The sequence below is a fragment of the Macaca thibetana genome, chromosome 7, assembly GCF_024542745.1.
Source record: "Macaca thibetana thibetana isolate TM-01 chromosome 7, ASM2454274v1, whole genome shotgun sequence".
NCBI classification, from domain to species: Eukaryota; Metazoa; Chordata; class Mammalia; order Primates; family Cercopithecidae; genus Macaca; species Macaca thibetana.
This window is the reverse complement of record NC_065584.1, coordinates 75,120,894-75,143,821: the sequence shown is the minus strand read 5'-3', so window position 1 is coordinate 75,143,821 and position 22,928 is coordinate 75,120,894. Positions and strand designations below refer to the sequence as shown.

General features: G+C 37.6%; 1 protein-coding gene across 4 annotated transcripts in view; it reads left to right on the top strand.

The window, feature by feature from the left end:
- AKAP6 (A-kinase anchoring protein 6) overlaps nt 1-22,928 on the top strand; it is a 652,282-nt gene that overhangs the window by 470,085 nt on the left and 159,269 nt on the right. For all 4 annotated transcript variants that reach the window (XM_050798308.1, XM_050798307.1, XM_050798309.1 and 1 more), the window contains one exon: nt 14,268-14,416. In XM_050798308.1, coding sequence (XP_050654265.1) covers nt 14,268-14,416 — 149 coding nt within the window. The remainder of the gene's footprint in view (nt 1-14,267; nt 14,417-22,928) is intronic.

Genomic DNA, 22,928 nt, shown 5'->3' with positions numbered 1-22,928 from the left:
GGCTGGAGTGATAACTGAGATAAGCAAAAGTAAGATAAAGCAGGAGGATATCATTTTGCTTAACCTGTCCCTTACACTGAAGAGGAAAAAAACGTGTATTTGTATTTTTTTCAGTCTCCTCTGAATATAATAGCAAAAAGGTAGTGAGAATTTTCAGAAACAGCTAAGCAACAAGTCAAGCTTTACAAGCTCTAAGCAGCAATGATGATCAATCTATACAGTGATAAAGAGGATACAAATTCATGGAAATCATTGTTGTAGAGTTGTGTGTATGTGTGTGTATGCTTGTGTGTGGCTAGTGAAGAATATTGGTTATGTTTTTTGAGTTTTAATTTAGGTTCTAGAGTTTTACTTTTGAAAATATTACTGCAATGTCAGGATACAAAAGAATTTTAAGTCACGATTTTGTTTAAGAACATTCCTTTTTGGGTTCTATGGGTATATTTGTGATAATCGTTATTCACATTCATCATACATGCATGCTTTTTTCACCTTCCTCTTCCATTCTACCTTTTTTCTGTTCACCTTATGTTCCTTTATTGGGTCTCATCTCCAGCTGACATGCATACACCAGCTTCTGAGGCTCTGTGATCTTCTCTGACTGTGCAAATTAGGGCCCCATAGGAAGTCTCAACTTCACATGGTCTCTTCCTGTCTGAGACCCAGACCCCTAGGAACTGGACTAGGATGAGTCTCAGGTACAGATAAGACAGGTAAACACTCAAGACTTGGAGATACTTTTTCATGCTCTCCTCACCCCTGCTGTGCAAATAGATTTCCACCCATAGCTTTTCTTAAAAGTGTCGTGTAGATTAATACATTTCAATTTTTAAGTGAAGAATATTGAAATTCATGAACTTGGACATGTTCTATGTTAAGATATGTGTAAGAGAAAACTCAACTGTGATTTTCCTCTACTCTCACACGACAATAATCGTCAATACAGAAGACTTCTGTGACCATATTTGGGGGTGGGGAGAGTTCTCCCCGTACACTGAGCAGCAGACACCAACTGAGTGCCCTCTAATTCAGTTCTAACATTATCTACCCAGAGATAGTGTCATATCCCACAGATTGATGGCTCAGTCCCCAAGACTTCCCCCAGCCCCCAATATACCAGTTGAAAGTTCAGCCCTCCAGAAATTCTGATCAGAGTGCCGAACTTTTGGCTTCAAGTTGGGGTTCCCATGACCCCCTCTTTGGATTGGATTAATATGCTGGAGCAACTCACAGAGCTCAGGGAAACACTTATTTACATTTACTGGTTTATAATAAAGGCTATTGTAAAGGATACAGATGAAGAGATGCATAGGGAGATAATTGGGGTAAGGGGCGTGGGGCTCCCATGCCCTTCCTGGGCGTATCACCCTCCAGTAACCTCCATGAGTTCAGCTATCTGGAAACTCACTGAACTCTGTCCTCTTGGGGTTTTGTGGAATCTTCATGATGTCAGCATTCGTTCCCCCGCAGTATAGGGTGGGATCCTCTCATGGGAGAGTCTTAAGACTCACAATCAGAAAAGCAGGCGAACATTAGAGTCCTGCCTTAGGGCAGGTGAAAGGAGAGCAGAAAGTCAGAGGCCTACCCCTGAGGCCTAACACACCCAACATTATAACCAAGGAAAGGCTATGGGAGTTATAAGCCAGGAGCTTTGGATGAGAACCAGTATATATCATAACACTACAAGATGTTAATGTTTGTGTATATTTGGTATGAATTAGTATATCAGATACCTTTCCAATTCAACAGCTAACAAGAATGGGGATAGGAGGAGATGGACACATGTAGTAGGGAGCCTTAGTTACATATGACTTTGAGAATTACTAGAATATTCTTATCTAACATTTAAGGCCCTTACCTTACTCATAGTATACATCTTCTGCTTCCATTAGAATTTTAAGTAAACACAATTATTTGCCCTTACATTATTATTATGCCTTCAGTAAATTGATTAATAACCAGTATATTAAAAAGCAAAGGATTTTCTAAGAAAAATATTTTTGATATTTTCTACAAATATAGTTTTAAATAAAATATCTATTATAAGTTTTAAAATGGCTCATCTGATTTTCTCTCTTTTCTTCATCTTTGTATATTTGTCATTTATCAGTGGCTCACATCTCAGTGTAATATCTAGATAAAATGTATTTTCTCCTTTTTAAATACTTTTATATTCTCATCTGTTTTTATGGCATGTTACTGCATGTCTCCAGAGGCACACAGCATTTTTATTTTCAAGTAAATTTATATTAGTTACAGTCTCCAGCTGTTTTAGATATAGGATCATTTCCTGTTGGTACTGTTTCCAGGACAATTCTTTTTTTCCCCTCACAAAAATGAAAAATGTAATTTAACAAAGACATCCTATAATTGCCTTCATATCTAGCAATCTAAATACTTTATTTTATTTAAAACATCTGTCTACATAATATCTAGTGATTGTCCAGGGGTATGTCATTCTTGAGAAAGGCAGCTGCTGTCATTTTTATTTAATTTATAAGGAACCATCAAAAATGCATCCTTAATATAGAGTGTTATGTCACTATGTCATATATAAGATTTTTTTATGAGGATATCTTACATTTTTGGTGTTTGCAATTAATTTAGGCTTTTTTCAGATTGGAAAAGACCATCATTTTAAAAATCACTATGGAATTATTTTGTAAGAATAGTAATCTTTTGCTACAGATATGAAATTATAATGAAAATGGTGGTATGCTCCTCTACTCATGTAACTAGCCTTACATAGGAATCATATTTTGATTGCTAAGCTTTTTAAATGTCATTTGTCTGTAGTGCATTTTCTTTTCATTTATATTAAAACTGTAAAGTCTTTTTTATTGTGAAGTCTGTCTGCTAATTAGAGCAGTCAGTTGATATTTTCTTGTTATTTTTCAGAAAATGCATGGAGAAATATAGCAGCTTCTATAAAAGCTCTTTGTTTTGAGGGTAATACTGAATTGTGCTTGTAGAGGAACCCATTTGTAAATTCTGTTTATTGTGCATGACCCTCGGAGCCTAAAATGGGGTGTTTAACTTTTAATAGATTGTATCAATTTAGGCTCAGCTGAATGCCAAAAACAACAGACACCCAGGTTTACAGTAGTGTGGCTAAATGAGAAAGTTTACCTTTTCCAAGGAAGTAATCAAAATATTCCTTTTTGGAACACTAAGAGTATGAAAGGGAAATGCTTATGGTTCCCTACTGACACACTGTTATGATTGACAGGAAAAACCAACATGCTTGCCACCTGAGACATCTTGTTCAGGAACTTTCTGGAGGGTAGTAAATTGGTGTTGGCACAAACACAAAAAAATAAAATGACTTGATTCAGCACTTTTCAATTCTAAATCCCCAAACACTAAAGAAAGAAGTAAATATTCATCAAATGATCAAAATTTATATTGATTTTTATTCTACATTAGCAGCTCAAAGTCGAGATTCTTGACAGGGTAGATGTCGGTTTGAATGATTCTCTTTGAAATGAGGATATAGGCACTGAACTGAGTGCTACTGTGCATTCCTGAACCATAGGTCCTGATTATTAGAACCCTAGGAGCCTAAATTTTTAAAAGAACAGTATAAAGGCACACTTGTTTGGTTCTGTTTTGATAACTAAATTGTTATTATTAGTATGTAAAGTAATTCTTGTTGTTCCTGCTTCATTCTTTTCTGTCTATCACCACTTAAGGACAACTATTTTATAGAATTTCAAAGGAACTAGTGTGCACGTCTTGCAGTCATAGAGTTAATAACAGCATTTGCCAGCATAGTAGTACTTAGGAAGGAAGTGCCAGTTCTGCAGGGCAAGAGAAACTATCTTCCTATTTTACATCTTTGATGTTTAGTTTCTACCAGAAAGTAAATAACGATTTGCTGTAGAGGAATTTAGAAGATGAGAATAAGGATGCTGCCATAGAATATAAGCAGAGGATGCCTATGTTATTGTGCAGAGATTTGCCAAGGAAACAGTAATGGAGTGACATCAAAAATTCTAATCATCCTCTTCAGTTCACACAGTATAATTGCACTCCCTTCCCACCCTAGATCATGACATAAAATGCTGAATTTTTAATGATTTTTAACTACATGCATTACAAAAAGGAGAGGGTAGTGGTAGATAAAAGCTCTTCACAAATGCAGTTGTTTGATATGTTTGTTTGATATATTTGTTCTTCATGTTTGTTAGGTGGAGGTGTTTTGTTGTTATTTTTAATAAACATCTCATCTGTCATTAAAATGGAGGAAAGGATGTTTTTCTTTATGCACAAAAAGAAGAAATAATGGAAATGGTGTTAATGTTAATTTCTCAACTTTTTGTTTAAATGTTTACCATTTAACAAATATCATTAATGATGCAGCTTTAAAATTGAATTTCCTAAACATTGTAGTGAATATGTCTATTAATTTGCAAACAACAGGTCCAAAGAAATAAAAATGAATTTTTAAAGTAATATTTTTTTTTTTACTTAAATCATTTATCTTTTGCAGTTGTTCTGACTTTGTTAGACAGGAGGTCTACAAATAAACCTTGAGAACCTAAGGCTAGGTTTTTTTGTAACTGCCAATATGATCAGTTTTATGATTAGTTTTGTGATTATGATTAGTCTTGTGATATTAGTTTTATGATCAGTTTTATGATTAGTTTTATATCCTAATGTACAAAGATTAGTATATGCAGTGGTCTTTGCTGAGTAATAATATTGAAATAGCTTTGAGATTCTTTATTAAGTTTTTGATATATAAATTTTTGACAAGGGAAGATATTTATATTTTTTAATACTTTTATAACTCTCTTATACAATAATAAAAATAACATTCCAACAAACTTAGTAAGTGCTTCTTTGGCTATATATATATATATATATATATATTTTTTTTTTTTTTTTGAGACAGAGTCTCGCTCTGTCGCCCAGGCTGGAGTGCAGTGGTGTGATCTCGGCTCACTGCAAGCTCCGCCTCCGAGGTTCACACCATTCTCCTGCCTCAGCCTCCCGAGTAACTGGGACTACAGGCACCCGCCACCATGCCTGGCTAATTTTTTGTATTTTTTTTAGTAGAGACGGAGTTTCCCTGTGTTAGCCGGGATGGTCTCAATCTCCTGACCTTGTGTTCCACCTGCCTCGGCCTCCCAAAGTGTTGGGATTACAGGCGTGAGCCACTGTAGCCGGCCCGGCAATATTTTTGAAGTATAATATTGGTCTTACCCTTGAATGAATATTTGAGCTACTATTATGTAGTACAGTTTTTCTGTGATTAAAGATTATATATTCCCTGAGGGTTGATACTGTGTCTGATCTAGATTTGTTTGTATCATGCACAATATCTTACCCCTAAGAGACACTCAAGATGTATTTGTTGAATGAATAAATGAAGGCCCTGAATCAATTTTACTCCAAATAAATACATTGCTCCTTTAGTCCTATGACTCCCTGCTCTGATTCTGTAGAAGGAAGCTTTGGCATCCATGCAGGACTAGAAGAACAACATGAGATTCTCATTCATTGTAATACCAAATGTTATTTGTATTTAGCCAGAATGTAGCTAATCATGGTATGTGAATAAATGCCTGAAGAAGTTTGTTTCTGGACAAAGGAAGTGCACTTAGAATAAGGTGAGTTATTTTAGGAAATTATGAACCACCAACAATGACAACAAAAGCAAAAACACACAAAATAAAGATGATCTTAGAAAAAAGCAGTGGAAAGGTAATAATTCTAAATTCTGGAATGAGTATGTGCACTCTGCCAAACCAAATAGTAGATATTTCCAAGTGTATTCATCCATTCTCACGCTGCTAATAGACATACCCAAGAATGAATAATTTTTAAAGGAAAGAGGCTTAATTGACTCACAGTTCAGCATGGCTGGGGAGGCCTCAGGAAACTTACAATCATGGCAGAAAGGAAAGTAAATACGTCTTTCTTCACATGGCAGCAGCAAGAAGTGCCAAGCAAAAGGGGGAAAAGTGGGCAGGCACAGTGGCTCACTCCTGTAATCCCAGCAATTTGGGAGGCTGAGGTGGGCAGATCACTTGAGGTCAGGAGTTTGAGACCAGCCTGGTCAACATGTTGAAACCCTGTGTCTATTGAAAATACAAAACTTAGCTAGGTGGGGTGGCAGGTGCTTGTAATCCCAGCTACTGGGGAGGCTGAGGCAAGAGAATGTCTTGATCCCAGGAGGCGGAGGTTGCAGTGAGCCAAGATCATGCCACTGCATAGCAGCCTGGATGATAGAGTGAGACTGTGTCTCAAAAAAACAAAAAGCCGCTTATGAAACCATCAGATCCCATGAGAACTCACTATCACAAGAATAGCAGAGGGTAACTGCCCCCAGGATTAAATTACCTCCCTCTGGATCCCTCCCATGATACATGGGGATTATGGGAACTACAATTCAGGATGAGATTTGGGTGGGGACACAGCCAGACCATAGCACCAAGTGTAGATTCTAATAAACCTGGAATTCCTTGGCAGGGCCCATGAGGGTCTTGAGACCTGAAGGTCTTTCCAGAAGAAGGAAGCATTCTGGACTAGTTGCTAAAGGGGATACTATTAGGAGGAAAGAAGGGAAACGTAGTATTTTTGTAAGGAAGCAAAGGAAAAGACAGGTGCTTAGATATACTGCATTGAAGGTAAAAAAGATTTTGTAGTAAAAGAAGGAAAATGTCCCCAAGTAACAAAATGATTACCAAAAAAGTAGGGTTTCCTCCCATTATATTGAAGGATCCCTGTGATCTTGAACTAGTGTGGACTCTTCCAAATACAAACTCTGCCATTGTTGGTGTCTCCTCCAAAAGCCCAAATGGCTCATGAATTTCGGAAGCTTTTTTTTTTTTTTTTCTTTTCTAGGAAGAATAGTAAACAAGTTCTATATTTCAATTATTTTATTTTCTGTCAAAGAAAAAAGTCTCCTTAAGGGAGAATAAAGCCAACAGTTTTTTGAATGAAGCTGAGACTTCACCTTCAAACTATCTGTTTTATTTCTTTGTACATTTTAAACCATTTTAGATGTTCAAACTCAGTAAAATTTATTCAATTTGTATAGAGTGTCTTATCACATATGCTGTGCTGGGTGCTAGGGATACAGCAGTAAACACAAACAAAACCTCGTGCCCTCATAGAGCTTTCAGTTCACTGAGGGAAGATGGACAGTATAAAAAAAAGCAACATGTTTGGCTACCTGTGATAAGTATGCAGGAAGGAGGATAGGGATTTCTAGGGATGGGGGTGAGTTGTAGTTTTTAAGTAGCAGGTCAGGGAAGTCTTGGATGCAAGAGGATATTTCAGCAAAGACCTGAGAGAAATGAGGGACTGAGCTGTCATGCAAACACAAGCAAATGCCCCAAGAGCACACCCACCAGCCCCGCTGAAGCAGGCTAGACTAGGTTGAGGACCAAAGACTGACCACTGCATGAGGAATGTGGACCAAAATCTGATTGGAGTGTGTTCAAGAGAGAAAGAGGAGAGAGATTGTAAATAGCAAGTATAAATAATTAAAGTAAAAGTGTTTTTGCTATAATGGAGAACAGAGAAATGGAAAAATGGCTGGAAGATAGATTAGTGGCAATGGATTATTTTTCTTTTTCTCTCTGTATTGTTTTTTACCATTGGAAAAACAACAGCATTTTTTGGGCTAATGTGCAATAGGAATAATACAGTAGAGAAAAAAAAAACTTGATGCAGGAAAGAAAGGCAATTTTGGGGGGTGATCATCTTTGTGTAGGTCAGGAAAGTCTGGTACCAAAGTGCAAGGGATTAGCCTTAGAAATATGGACAGCTTCTGTAGAAACAGAAGGAATAGCAGAGGACGTGGACCCAGATGCAGATAGGCAGTAGTAGATGTGGTGAGAACTATGAAGTCTAGTATGAGTGAACAGAGAGATCTACAATGGTATGAGTTAAGAAAAAGTAAAATTGATTTTAATATTCGTCAGGATGCTTAACCCAATAAAGAATTCCAGGACATGAAGTGATAAATCAGTCAAATTAGCAAAAAGCAAACTAAAAATTGCTTTTTAGGACAAAGATAAAGCATTATGTCTATATGTGATTATAAAAGTGATTATGTGTTTAATCCTTCAAAATGATTAGATTGACTGAAATTTCCTCCCCAAAATATGTTATACAGTTATTATTACTTACACACACAAGATCAGAGGGAAGTATATGATTGAGTAATGATCCAGGCATTGAATCTGGGTCACCACATACCAAGCCAAATTTCCATAAAATATTTTAACAAACTGCATTTTGTGTCCTTATTAAATTATTAATGATTAATTTGTAGTCTGAATTTGAAAAGGAGTACCCCTAATGATTTAGGTGCTAAATGCATACAAAATAAAGGGGAGAAACATGCTATTATTGATAAGTAGCAAAGCAAGTGTATTAAATCTCAGATGAGAAGGCAGCATTTCTAACATGATTAGGCTGCCATAACAAAATACCACAGACTAGGTGGCTAAACAGCAGAAATTATTTCTCACAGTTCTGGAGGCTAGAAGTCCAAGATCAAGGTGTTTGCAGGTTTGATTTCAGGTGAAGCCTCTCTCCTTGGCTCACAGATGGCCGCCTTCTTGCTACGTTCTCATATGGCTGTTCCTCTGTGCACGCACACTTCTGGTATCTCTTCCTCTCCTTATAAGGACACCAATCCTGTTGGATTGGGACCCCACCCTTGTGACCTCGTTTAACCTTTATTGCCTTCTTAAAGATTCTATCTGCAAATATAGTCACATTGGGGGTTAGGGCTTCAACATAGGAATTTGGGAGTGAGGGGACATAATTCAGTCCATAATATTATGTTAAAAGTTTACCAGAGGTACTAGTTACTAGAATCTCTTAGACATTCCCACTATTTGGTATAGTGGGCATCCAGCCTGATAGGAACTGCTGATTCAAGTTCTCAATGCAACTTTCTCCAAGTACACCAGCCAGTAGGAGCTATACCAGCTATTTGGACTAATCCATTAGGCACTATCTTGTCATGACAGAAAAAGAGAGATAGAGGAAGATTAAGGCCATCACAGAAATGACAATAGCTTCCACTGGCACTTCATTGTGGCCAAGATGGTGTACAAATTTCACCTGACAAGGTCAGACCCATTATCTCAGTTTTGGCTCCAATACCACTTCTGTCAAGCCTTTGCTCCCTACCCTAAACCCCCACCTTCAAACAATAAATTATTTTTATTTCTCATCCTTCCCTACAATAATTTCACTTGTACACTTGTAGTTATCTGTTGGCATGGCTCTCCCTTCTACCACACTGCAGTGCCTCAGGAGAAGTAACTAAGTTTTCTTCTTCCCTGTTCCCACAGTTCTTAGTATAGTTCTTGAGACATGAGAAGGTCTCAGTAAACATATGAGTAATAAATGGATGAATGCAGCCAGGTGTGGTGGCTTATGCCTGTAATCCCAGCATTTTGGGAGGCCGAGGCAGGTGGATCACCTGAGTCCAGGAATTCAAGACTAGCCTGGCCAACATGGTGAAACCCCATCTCTACTAAAAATATAAAAATTAGCTGGGCGTGGCAGCAGGCATCTGTAATCCCAACTACTTGGGAGGCTGAGGTAGGAGATTCGCTTGAACCTGGGAGGTAGAGATTGCAGTGAGCCAAGATCATGCCACTGCACTCCAACTTGGGCAATAGAGTGAGACTCCATCTCAAAAATAATAATAATAATAATAATAATAATAATAATAAATGAATGGATGAATGCAAGAATGTACAACTCATCCATTGAACAATTATTTACTGAGCCCCTGTCATGTTCCGGATATTGCCAGGGTACTGGGAATGCAAAATGGCAAAGGAGACAGAAACAATCGTTTATGGAGTTTGGAGTCTAGAAAAAGGGACAGAAAAAAATGTAAACCAGCAAATGCAAGAATTTTAAATTTTGATATGTGTTATGAAGGAAATTAATCTGTATCTGAAATAGAGGAAAAATAGAATGGATCTAGTTTTGATAAGTTAGGCAAGGCCTTTTTGAGAAGTAGCGTGTCAGCTGAGAGCTGGAAAGATGAGAAGACATTAGCAAGATAATGTTCCAGTGAAATGGAACAATATGTGCAAAGGCCCTGAGGCAAGAACAGGCTGTTAAAAGAACTAGAATATTTAAAGTGTTGAAACAAGGCAAGGATGACAGGGGCATGGTGATCAAGACGGAGACTGGTAGAAAACGTGGTCTAAGGTCAGCAGGAACCAAATATCCTAGGCCATGGGGAGAATTTTGCTTTTGGGTCTGAATGCAGTCTAAAACCAGCTCATGTTTTATAAAGACTACTTGGGCCACTGTAAGAGAAGAGATTAGGGGTCTAGGAATGAGTGCAGAGAGATACATGTTAGAATATATTTGCTGTACTGCGGGTGAAAGATTATGAAAGCTTGGACTAGGCTGGCAGCAGTGCAGATTGGAGAAAGACACTGGAGAGACATTTTAGAAGAGGACTCAACAACTTAGGGAATAACCTGCTAAAGGAAATGAAGAAGAGGAAGAGTCAACAATGACTCTCAGGTTTCTGACATGAACAATACACAGTACCATTTATTTAAAAGGAAAGGTTTTATTCTATTTAAAGGCCTAAGTACAGAAAGGTTTGGGGGATGTGGTAAAGATGAGGATGAAGAGTTCTGTTTTAAGTAGTAAAGTCTAAAGAAACCCGAGCAGCGATGTCAGGTGATTGGTTGGTATGTAAGTATGCAGCTTAGAGAAGAGCATTGGAAGGCATTACTACTTAGTTGACATTTAAAGCCATGGAAGAGAGTATATAGAGAAAAGTGGCCCAGAATCGAGCCCACAGACAATACACCAGTGATCTCAACTGTGATTCAAAAAGATCATTGAACAATAAATAAAATGAATTTTGGGAGGGAGAATGACTGAGAATCCATTACATTGGGTAAGCCAATGATAATGAAGGGCTAGACCAGAGTAAGTGAAAACTGATCTTTTTTCTCTTCTCATTGTCTACTCTCTCCCATGGCATTCTCACTTCACCTCCTAATGGCAGCCATTGCCTGTAGGTTTGTATTTCAGTCCTAATATTTCCACCTGCTTGCTGAACATCTCATTCTGAACATCCCACCGGTACCTTAAACTGATAGATTCAAATCCAGATGATATCTCCCATCCACTTGAACTGCTCTTCCTATACAGGAGTATACTCCTACTTCTGTTGATGGTGTCATGGGTCTTTTAGTGACCTAGAAGGGAAGAGGAGATTCCATCACCGAGTCTTCTTCCCCAACCCCCTATTTAATGAGTAAGTTGCCAAATTATTTTCATTGTGCATCTTAAATATTATTTAATTGTGCTAAGTTTCCATTTGTAAAATATAGTAACTTTTTAAAGTATCCACTGTTACAGATGCTAATAATTTTTTTTTTAACCAGAGATTGTGTTACTGTTTCTAAAGGACTAAGTTTTCTTTAACTCTTTCTATCTTTGGACTAAGATAGAATATGAGAAAAAAGTTAAGACAGTCTGCAGAGAGATTTAGACTGGCAAAGCCATTCAACCTTAGCAGGAGGAACTACTTTGGTTCTATTTTTATCATCTCATTTAGGAATGAATCACTGAAAACAGAAATAGAAATAGAGATGGATAAGAAAGACCTGTGCCATCTAATTCATCTCCTTGTTAGTGCAGGGAAATTTCCTTTGCCAAATGCTTGTGAGGTATTATGCAATAAAAGTCATAAATTATAACATTTCAATCATTTTGTAAGGTGACTATTTTTGGAGTTACTCTCAGCTTTGTTCTCTGAATTTCTTTTCATATATCCCTGTCATATGTGAAGTATATCTCTTTGTACACAGAAATGGCTGAGGATCACAGTGATGAATGCAGATTATTTTTCTGTACTGGTGTTGAGTCTATATGAAGTTGACTTCTCTGTTTATGATCCTTTTTGTGACCAGTGGCACACATTTATGAGGTCACTACGCAGAATGAACCATGGTCCAGCTTGTGACTTAGGATGGTTAAAAACTAACAGGAACCTTTAGATATCAAACATGTCCTTTGGCGCCTAATGGCACAAATGCATTATTCTAATTGGGTCAGTGGAATACTTAGTGTGGCTATAATACTCATTAAACTCTGTGGCTTTGCATTGGAAGTAAAGGGGTGGCATTTTGGAGGAGTATTGTTCTTAAGTTCTTTGACTATTGCTCAATATCTCTGTAATCTCATTTATCTCATAAAAATTTATATGTTCTTCTAAAAGATTTATTCTGTTGTGTTTCTTATTGTTGACTTTTTACATTTAGTTTTATCCTTTTAAAAATAAAACATTATTTCATCAGTAGTTATCATTCTTTCAGGTTCCGTGATATTTGCAAACCTCTTAGTTGGCAGTCTTCTATATGTGCTGTTAACATTCTGCATACCTCCTTTTCCACATCATCAATAAAGATACTAACATCACTAGATCTAGCATTTTCTTTGTGCCTTCCCGCCAGCCATACCCCCTACTCCCAACTGAATGTACTCCATATAACATTATCCTTTGTTTATAGTGTTTGACATAGTTCTTAATCCAATTGAGTGTCTTCTTATTCAAGTCAATTATTTTGGGCAAGAGCAGCTCACATGAACCAACAAATAGATTGCAGTTTTGATCTGATTTCTGAAACTTCAATTATATAACTATAGTTATTTTAACAGTGTTTCTTTAAATTCTTTCTCAGCAACCCAGAGCATTCATAATTAAGTACTTATAAAAAGCAACAACATAGGAATTCTAGAATGGTTTGAGACCTCATTTTTCTTTTTTTCTTTTCTTTTTTTAAATTGAGACAATGTCTCACTTTGTTGCCCAGGCTAAAGTGTAGTCAAGCAATCTTGGCTCACTGCAACCTCTGTCTCCCATGTGCAAGTGATTCTCCTGCCTCAGCCTCCCAAGTAGCTGGGACTACAGACATGCACCTGGGTAATTTTTGTATTTTCAGTAGAGACGGCGTTTCGCCAGGTTGGTCAGGCTGGTCTCGAACTCCTGATCTCAAGTGATCCACCCACCTCAGCCTCCCAAAGTGCTGAGATTACAGGCATGCGTCACTGCACCCGGCCTGCAAGACCTCATTTTTTCATAGGCTACCCATTTCCTTTATAGAGTACTAATTTGGAATTTAAGCAGCTGCCACTTTATAATATTCACTTTTTCTCCATAGTTGAGGCTGTAAAACTAGAGATCAGGCAAAAGGCCTTGGTCAGCTGTGGATACTAAGAGTAGAAGGTCATGTCTGACCCGACTTTTCTTCTTACATGTTACAGAATTCTGGCAATTACTTAACAGCTGACCCAGAAATGTTTTTCCTAGAATATATAATAAAATTGTAAAGTAGCAATTTTAAGGTTTATGAGAAGTGTTAATGGACATGCTTGGATTTAGTGAAGCACACTAAAAGAAGAGTCCTTTGGTCTACAATGTACATGAACTCAGCATTGCTCCCTTCCCTTTACCATGGCCAAGCATGCCCCTGAGAAGATATCATTCTTGGTCTCATCTGGTGTTCTAGGGAACCTGAAAGCCACAGGGATCAGAACAGCTGCAATAAATAAAGCATCTATTCAATACAGTTTCATGCCAAATATTATTCAGCATTCTTTTGGCCTTGGTTTGATAGAAAACAGCATGGTGAACTTACTACCTCTCCTTTACTGCAGTGAGCCCTAAGTATGAAAGATTTAACAATTCATACCTGCATGTAAGCAAAATCACTATTTGCATTACTTTAAAATTATTAAGACAGTAACACAGACAACCAAAAAATGTAATAAAGTCTGTTGTGATTATTGAAGAGGTACTGGAATTAACACTAGGCTTTTTTATTCTCCATAGGGAAAATAATAGAGAAGCATTTAGAATATGTGTCCATGCAAATGTGTGAGTTGGAGAGGGATTTTTAAAAAATAAGTGTTACATATGTGACAATATAAGGAAGAATATTATTAAGGAATTTCACAGAATTTTTATGTAAAGTTTTATCATACAGTATTATGATCTCAGGGATATTTTGTGATATTTACAGAGTCTTCTGAGGGTTCATTTATTCAGGTCATATTTTAAGGAAGAACTTATAAGATTCAGATCTAAAATATAATTCTGTAATATGCCCAACTGATCCCATTAAATCCAACTCGAAAAGAAGCAGTATAATGATGTGAAGAATTCCCATTCTTTGAGCTGTTACACCTCACTTGAAATGCATTCCTTCTGGATTAAAACAGCAATTTCTCTTTGTTTCTCTTTCCAGGCTGAGGTTCAACTATGCTACCTGGAAGCACAAAGAGATGCTGTTGAGCAGATGTCCCTCAAGCTGTACAGCGAGCAGTATACCAGCAGCAGCAAGCGAAAAGAAGAGTTTGCTGATATGTCAAAAGTTCATTCAGTGGGAAGCAATGGGTAGGGAACTATTCTTTTTGTTGTTTTATTCTCACTAATCTACTTTTTCAATGATTTTCCACTGGTAGGTGTTAGGAAGGTATTTCCTCTCTAGCTAACAGACAAGGAGAAGCTCAGTAGACTAGGCATTTATGTTATTTTCCATTTGTGCAAGAATTGAAGACTGGATTTCATCAGCCTCTGCCATCTAATCCAGAACTTTCTGACTCATTATTAATTTTTAAAATACAGCGTTGTGATTTTATAAGTGTTTTTGTGACTACAATGTGCCTTTAGTATTGATCTGTCTTCTTTATAAATTATTTTTTCCTTGTGTTCGCTCTTTTTCAGATTTCACAATTTATTTTAAAGCCTATTTGAGGACTTTTAAACACCAGAACCACACTGGAAACTTGGTAGAACATAATTTTCCTGAATAATGTAGAAATGTAATAATTATTTAGAGACCATGGGTTAGCCACTTAGCTTCACATGAAGTCAATTGGAATAGGCTAGCTCTTGAATTGTCTATAGTATGTGAGAGGACCCAACACCTTCACTGACCCATCAACAATTTCATTCAGCCTGGGACATATGGCTGTATTTATATTATACTAACTATTCATACTATTGAACAGTTAAGTCACATATTTAGATAATTCCAAATGACTTTTAAAATGATGTGAACATTGTCTCTCTATATATGTATATGTATATACACATATATTTTTTTCTTTTTTTCCAGCCCAATTGTAATATTTAATAGGTGATTTTAGAGAGTAAAAGAGTAGTGATGAAATTGGATTATTTCATAGTATTAATAATTTGATAATAGTTATGCTCATAAAAATGGAAACAGTAACCTATTTTACTTTTAGACTTGTACCAGACAACACAAAGGAGAAATTATTCCCCAAAGTTACATTACATGTTAATAGCATTATATAAACCTATGGGATGTAACTCTAGCCAAAATATTTCTTAAAGTGACAAGAGGAAAGAAGCCTTTTCAAGCACTTGTTTGCATTTATTTTTTTTAAGTGCTTATAGTTCTGACTGGAACTACAATTCTCATGTAAAGTTTTGGGATAAATTAAGTACACTGAAGAAAAATTCTTTCTTATTATAAAAACCCAGTGTCTAAGAATACAGGAAATAACTCCTGTATTTTTAGTCATTCAGAGTCGTAATTCTGTTTAGGAAATGAAAAGGGAATTTTCAAGTTTTCACATTTACCTATTTCTATAACTTGTTGCTCTATCAGTATATTTTAATACGTGAGACATGTTATATATGTAGTCAATTCATCTTACTTGATTCAGTAGTCATTTATTCACCAGAGGAAAAACATAGCAGCAAATAAGAAAGAAAAAGTTAAATCTCGAAGCATGAACAATAAACTGCTTTGAGGCCTTAATGTGCTTTAATTTCTCTAAATGCCTAAAGAGACTCTGGTGTACATGCAAGCACAAACTTTAGGTCACATTTTAATGTTTTGTAAAAGCCCTGGGGATTGAGCAGCACCACGTGCTTCTGACCCCAGATTCCAGGGACCCAACCTGAGCACTCACTCTGGGCTCCACAAATCATAAATCTGCCCTGGGAATTGCTTAGTTAACAACAAGCATTGTTCTGTGAAGTGGGAGTAGGTGAACTTGCGTGATATCCTTTGTTTATGCTCCTTGGGGTGCTGAAGGCTGTGCATTGTGCAGAAATTTAAGAGTGTCCTGAAAGAAAGCCAGCTATTTAATACTAAGGACAAAAACCATATACTCCTTTCTATTTTCTGTTTACATACAGAAAAGCATTGTTTGAGAAATGTATGTGGGTGAGGTTATCTGGGGTGTCCTGCCCTTAAAACTCTCTGTTCCCACAGTCAAATCCTTAATTCTAAAGCCTTAAGAAAGTAGCTTTGTAAAATTATCTGCTCCAATGATACATAAACTTCATTAATCATTCTTTTTGTTACATAGAATGAACATTGTTTCCAATAAGTAATTGTGGGAATGGTGTGGGCTTTCAAGGATCTTCATTCCACATGCAGATATCCAATACACTAAAGAGAAAATTAAGTTGGTGATACAGTTCATGTCATGTCATTTTATTTCCTTCTCATTCCTACAAGCGTGCTAAAAAGATTATATGTACTAATGTAGTTGAAAAATGAATAAGACTACCCCAGGGAAGACTGAGCTGCTACACTGAATGGTGATCTTAAGTTTCTGAGAATTTTATGTAGCCAAAATAACTTTTAGAAATGAATTTATAACCACTTTAGCCTGACAAAAAGTTATATATCAAGGTGATATATCACAGCTTATATATTATATAACTCTGAATTGTGTGGTTAGCAGTTATGAATATATGTGGTAGGAGGATTTCCCTGAACATACATGAGGCTGTATGAGTTCTAGTAACAGAGTTTATTCAACTGTGGGAAACACTTGGCACTGGCTCCAGCATCCCAAAGTGGAACCATAGCTCCTGGAGGGACCTGCAATGTGTGAGTCTCTGGTGATAAACAACAGTAGCAAAAGTCAGTGCTTTTCAATTTAGGTGAAAGCACTTACCAGTTGCCTTTTTTCACCCAATAAATATTCATTGAGGGCCTACTATGTGCATGGCATGATACTCTGAGCATAGTTTATCAAGAACACTTACTTTCTGTATATTTTGTAAAGTGTAACCATCTCTTTTTCAGATACTTTTTCCTATTGAGAGGTTATCTGATTTTATTTTTCTAATGAATTTCAAAGAACCAGTTTAATTTGCTAAGTAGTATCATTCTTGATGTCAAAACTGAGTGTAGATTAAAAACCATGTCTTTTGTTCAGTCTATATAAAGGAGAGAACTGAGAGGCACGGATAGAAGGTTTAAAGTGGAGTTAAGACCTCGAGTCAGCACTCTGAGTCAAGAATACAGGAGATAATCTATAAAGTCACTCTTTGCCCTCTCTGTAAGGATTTATCTGGATTCTTAATAAGCTTTTCCCCCAAATCTGGTGTTGTGCATATTCCATACTGTATGAAATTTGAATTAAGGTATCTTCCTACTATGGAGAAATGGAAGTCTTAAGTAGAGTTCATTAAAACCGCAAGGAAGTTTGGGGCAAAACATTGCAGAGCAGTTTTAAATCAAAACAAAATTAACTCATTCATTAATTTGACATTTTTTTTTTTTTTTTTTTTGAGATAGGGTCTCATTCCCATTGTCCAGGCTGGATTGCAGTGGTGTGATCTTGGCTCACTGCAGCCACAACTTCCTTGGCTCAGGTGATTCTCCCACCTCAGCTTCCTGAGTTGATGGGACTCTGGGGTGGGGCACCATGCCCAGCTAATTTTTATATTTTTGGTGGAGACAAAGTTTCACTATGTTGCCCAGGCTGAATTTTACAAACATTTTAAAGTACTTTCCATATGTCAGGCTCTTGAAGTACAGATATTAAAATGGTGGAAATGAAATGGTTCCTACATTTCAGAAGCTCACAGTTTGGTAGAAGGAACCAGATCTCTGTAAACAGCGTGGAATAAAGCATTTTAAGTGTCAAGTTAGAAATCTGTGTAGGGAAGAGGGGAGGGCTCATTGAAGGCAGAGCTCAATTCTGACTGTGTCAAGTAGAATTAGAGCAGGTCAGGAAAGAGCAGAGAGAGAAGGCTCTGGAGATGGTTTTTGAAAGAGGGCTAGGTCAGCAGAAGTGCTTTTCAATTTAACCAGAAAAACACATATTGAGCACCTACAAAGACATACCACAGTCCTTGCCTTCATTGAATTTACAGTCTAGCAAGAGACTATGGGATGAAGCCGATACAGATCTGTGCAGTGAGAGAGAAGGGGAAACAGAGAATGCTAGGGAGCTTAGAACAAACAGGATGAGCTCTACAAAGCAGGGCTGCATCTCTCATATTCACTGCACTCTCTCCTGCATCTGGGGCAATGCCTGGCAAGTGCTAGGTACCCAACGAATGAATAGATGCATGAATGAATAAATAAAACTGGTCCAGGGCTAAAAGGGAGGAAAGGTCTGGAATCATCAGACTGCTTACTGTTTCATAGGACTGAAGAGGAGGATTGAAGTTAAAGGAGGTGTGAAAAATAAGGCTTTGGAAGAAGGTGAAGTCCAGATCCAGAAGTTAGTCATTGAATTCATGGTTCTTAACCAAGATAGTGCATCAGGATGACCTGTGGAGCTTTTAAGCAGAAAAAAAGCCTGTCTGCCCCACCCTACTGAAAATTTCGATTCAGTAGGCAGAAGTAGATGATAGTGATTGGGTTCTAATGCTCACCAGCAGTTGAGAACCATTGCCTCAGTGGTTTTCAAAGTATGGTCTCTGGACCACCAGCAGCAGTATCTCCTAGGAATATGTTAGAAATGTCATTCCTAGGTCCCACTTCAGACATATTAAACTAGAAAGTCTAGGGGTGGAGACCAGCAATCTTTGTTTAACAAGCATCCCAGGTGATTCTGTTTTTTTCCTTTTGTTTTTTGTTTTTGTTTTTGAGACAAAGTCTTGCTCTGTTGCCTAGGCTGGAGTGTAGTGGCATGATCTTGGCTCACTGCAGCCTCCACCTCCTAGGTTCAAGTGATTCTTGTCCCTCAGTCTCTCAAGTGTCTGAGATTACAGGTGCATGCCACAATGCCCGGCGAATTTTTATATTTTTAGTAGACACGGGGTTTCATCATGTTGCCCAAGCTAGTCTCGAACTCCTAACCTCAAGTGATTCACCCACCTCAGCTTTCCAAAGTGCTGAGGTTACAGGAGTGAGCCACCACACCCAGACCCTCCCAGGTGAATCTAATGCTGAAGTTTGAGAAGCACCACTTTAGACATTAAAGACTTTTGGGTTGACAGTTAACGGAGCACGTGGATACTAGATGGCAACTGAAGCCAGAAGGTATCAGTAAACCTCAGTGGCCCACGGGACGAAGAGCGTGAGGGAGAAGGAACCATTCTGATGCCCCAGATATTGGCTCCAAGAGAAAGAAAACAGGAATACTTGGATTCAAGTGATTTTGGTGTCATTCAACATGTAATATTTATTTAGCCCCTATTAAGTGCAGGCTGTGTTAGGCACTGGGGACATAGAGGCAGTGGGACACAAAAGGTGATAGGTATATGGAAATCAGGAAAACCTTCCAGAGAAGTGTCATGGAGGATGGCCCAGGGTCAGAAATGAGAAGGGTGTTTCTCACAGAGGAGGCAGTGTGTGCAAATAGCCGGAATGACTAAAGGATGCCCAGTATGACTAGAGTAGTAGTTTGCAACAATTATCTACTAACTGTGTGGAGAATAGATTGATTAGGCCTAGGCTAGACAATGCTCAGTTACGAGGCTATTCCAGTCATTCAAATAAGAAATAGGCCCTGAGCTAAGACAACAGTAATAGAAACTGAAAGAAGCTGCTTTGACAAGCCTTGGTCACTGGGTAGATGGGGTTGTTGAGGGAGGGGTTATTTGAGAATGGACCTCCATATTTCAGACTCGTGCACTCTAGGAGACAGATGTGGCATTCACTGAGGAGGGGAATGCAGAGGAAGAGTAAGAGGGAGGAAGAGCGGAGTATTTGAGACATAGTTCTTTCTATGGTCTCTGAAACATCTAAGAAGAAAAGCCCAGGAAGCAGATCTGGAGGTCAGAAATGTTTTGGGCTCCTCAGCCAACATGGAGGACAGTGTGGTAACTATGGGGTAGCAGAGGCTGAGAGAGCCAAGAATTTACCTTGTGGTAAACTATGCCCTCCCTGCCAGGTGAACATAACATTGTCTTTAAGGAATGCTTATTTTTAAAACTATAGGTAAGCAGAACATTTTTATTTCAGTCAGAGTATTTCCTGCTGTAATATGCAAGAATTACAAAATAAAGACTACACCATTGAGAATTCCAGGTAATATCTTGATTGACAGGAATTGAGGACTACAGTTGACTATTATTTTATCTCTTGAAGCTATAGGTAAAAGCTCCTGATCCTAGATATTAGATTGCATTGAGTCTGCTCAGATTGCTTTCAACTACACAAATAATGTTTATTTTTAGGGATAAGTCAAGCATTCACTATAGTCTAATTTCCTAAGAGAAGAGAGAGCAACTAGATTAAAAATTAAGAATAGAATTCAAGTTAGCTCTCTGCTGCTTTTTAGCTATGGAACCTTGATTGGTACATTTAATCTCACCAAGATATAATATCTTAGTCTACAAAATGGGAATCGTTATTCTAGTGTACTTCATGGGTTTTTTTTTTTTTTTGAGAAAGGAAATGCAATAATTGATAGGAAAATATCTAAAATACCTAGAATGCAGTAGATAATATGAAAAATCAGTTAAAAAATATTTATTTTCCAACTACTGTGTTGCAGGCAGTAGTATGAGATGGTAGCAATGAAAAAGATACATAAGACTTAATCTCCATGGTCTTCAGTGTAGTGAGAGAGAGAGAGACGTTTAGATACATCCTTATAAAACAATGGGCAGGGCTGGGCACAGTGGCTCACGCCTATAATCCCAGAACTTTGGGAGGCCAAGGCAAGAGGATCATTTGAGCCTGGGAGTTCAAGACCAGCCTGGGCAACATAGTAAGACCCCCGGGACCCTGCAACCTACCAAAAAATTTTTAAAGTAGCTAGGCATGGTGGTTTGCACCTATGGTCGCAGTTACCTAGGAGGTTGAGGCAGGAGGATTGCTTGAGCCCAGGTGGTTGAGGCTGCAGTGAGCTGTGATCACGCCACTGCCCTCCAACCTGGGAGACAGAGTGAAACCATGTCTCGAAAAATAAATTACCTAATTAAGAAGGGGGAAATTTTAAGATATAGAGTGTTACGGGAGTACTTAGAAGGGCTGCCTAATCCAGCCCAGCTGAAAGGGGTCAAGAAGGCTTGGGGGAGGAGGGAACATCTGAGCTATCTTAAAAGATGCATAGATTTTAGCCATTAGAAGAGGTCTGTGCCGTTCAAATGGCATTTATTCAAGTCAGGCAATAACAAATGCTGATGAGGATGTAAAGAAAAGGGAACCCTCATACACTGTTGGTGGGAATCTAAATTCATACAACCACTATGGAGAACAGTTTGGAGGTTCCTCAAAAAGCTAAAAATAGGGCTACCATACAATCTAGCAATCCCACTGCTGGACATATACTCCAAAGAGAGGAAATCAGTATATTGAAGAAATATCTTTACTCTCATATTTGTTGCAGCATTGTTCACAATAGTCAAACTTTGGAAGCAACTTAAGTGTCCCATCAACAGATGAATGTATAAAGAAAATGTAACACTTATACACAATGAAGTACTATTCAACCATAAAAAAGAATGAGCTTCTGTCATTTGCAACAACATGATGGAACGGGAGGTCATTATGTTAAGTGAAATTAGCCAAGCACAAAAAGTGAAAGATTGCATGGTCTCACTTTATTTTTGGAATCTAAAAATCAGAACGGTTGAAATCATGGAGACAGAGATGGATGGTTACTAGAGACTAGGAAGGGTACTAGGGCATCAGAGTGGGGGAGGTGTAGATGGTTAATGGGTTAAAATAAAATACAAAGAATGAATAAGACATAGTACTTGATAGCACAACAGGGGCGCTATAGTCAATAATAACTTTATTGTACATTTTAAAATAAAGAAAAGAGCATAATTGGATTGTTTGTAACACAAAGACTAAATATTGAGAGGATAGATGCCCAATTTTCCATGATGTGATTATTACTCATTGCACTTCTGTACCAAAATAGTTCATGTACTCCATAAATATATGTACTTACTATGTACCCACAAAAATTAAAAATAAAAAATTTGAAATAAATAAAACAAAAAGTAGAAGAGGTATATGTAGAGGGAGAGTGAGGATTTCAGCCATAAGACAGGAACTAGGTAGGGGGAGTATCTGAATGTGTTGAGGTTTACTGCAAATAGTTTGATGCTGTTGAAGCAGAAGATCATGGAGGTGATTTCTGACTCCACTTCCTGGAATTAGAAGGATTCCAAGAGAGTTTTTAAGGGACTTCCACTCCTGTGGGAGAAGTTTCAGTATCATCAGTTGTATGCCTGACTTCCTCTGGCTGTGGATGAAATTGGGCAATGTCTACAGCTAGAGATATAGTTGAGGTTTATGCCTTGTGTCTGAGAATTCAGGAATAGTTCGCCCCTCATCACACAAGGGTTTAGTATAAATTTTCTTCCCAAATGGAAACAGTATATATAGGTTAATCCCAAGCACAACAGGCTGAATAAAATGAACTTTAAATTAAAATAGGATTATAGGCTAAAAGTTCAGCAGGAAAGATGAGTTCATTTTCTTTTAGGAAAAGAAGTGCCTCTAGAGGGGTGTGAAAGTATATATAAATATAACATCCCCAAAGAGAAGTGATATTGACAAGTGAAAACAAATGAATCACGATTTAAAATATCACTTGATTAAAGACCAAATTTGTTTATCTAAATTAATTAAACAATAAGATATGCCAAATGACTTTAACCAAATGAGAAGGGATATAATCACCCTGGATTTCCTGCCATGGGTTAATCTTTCTGGTTT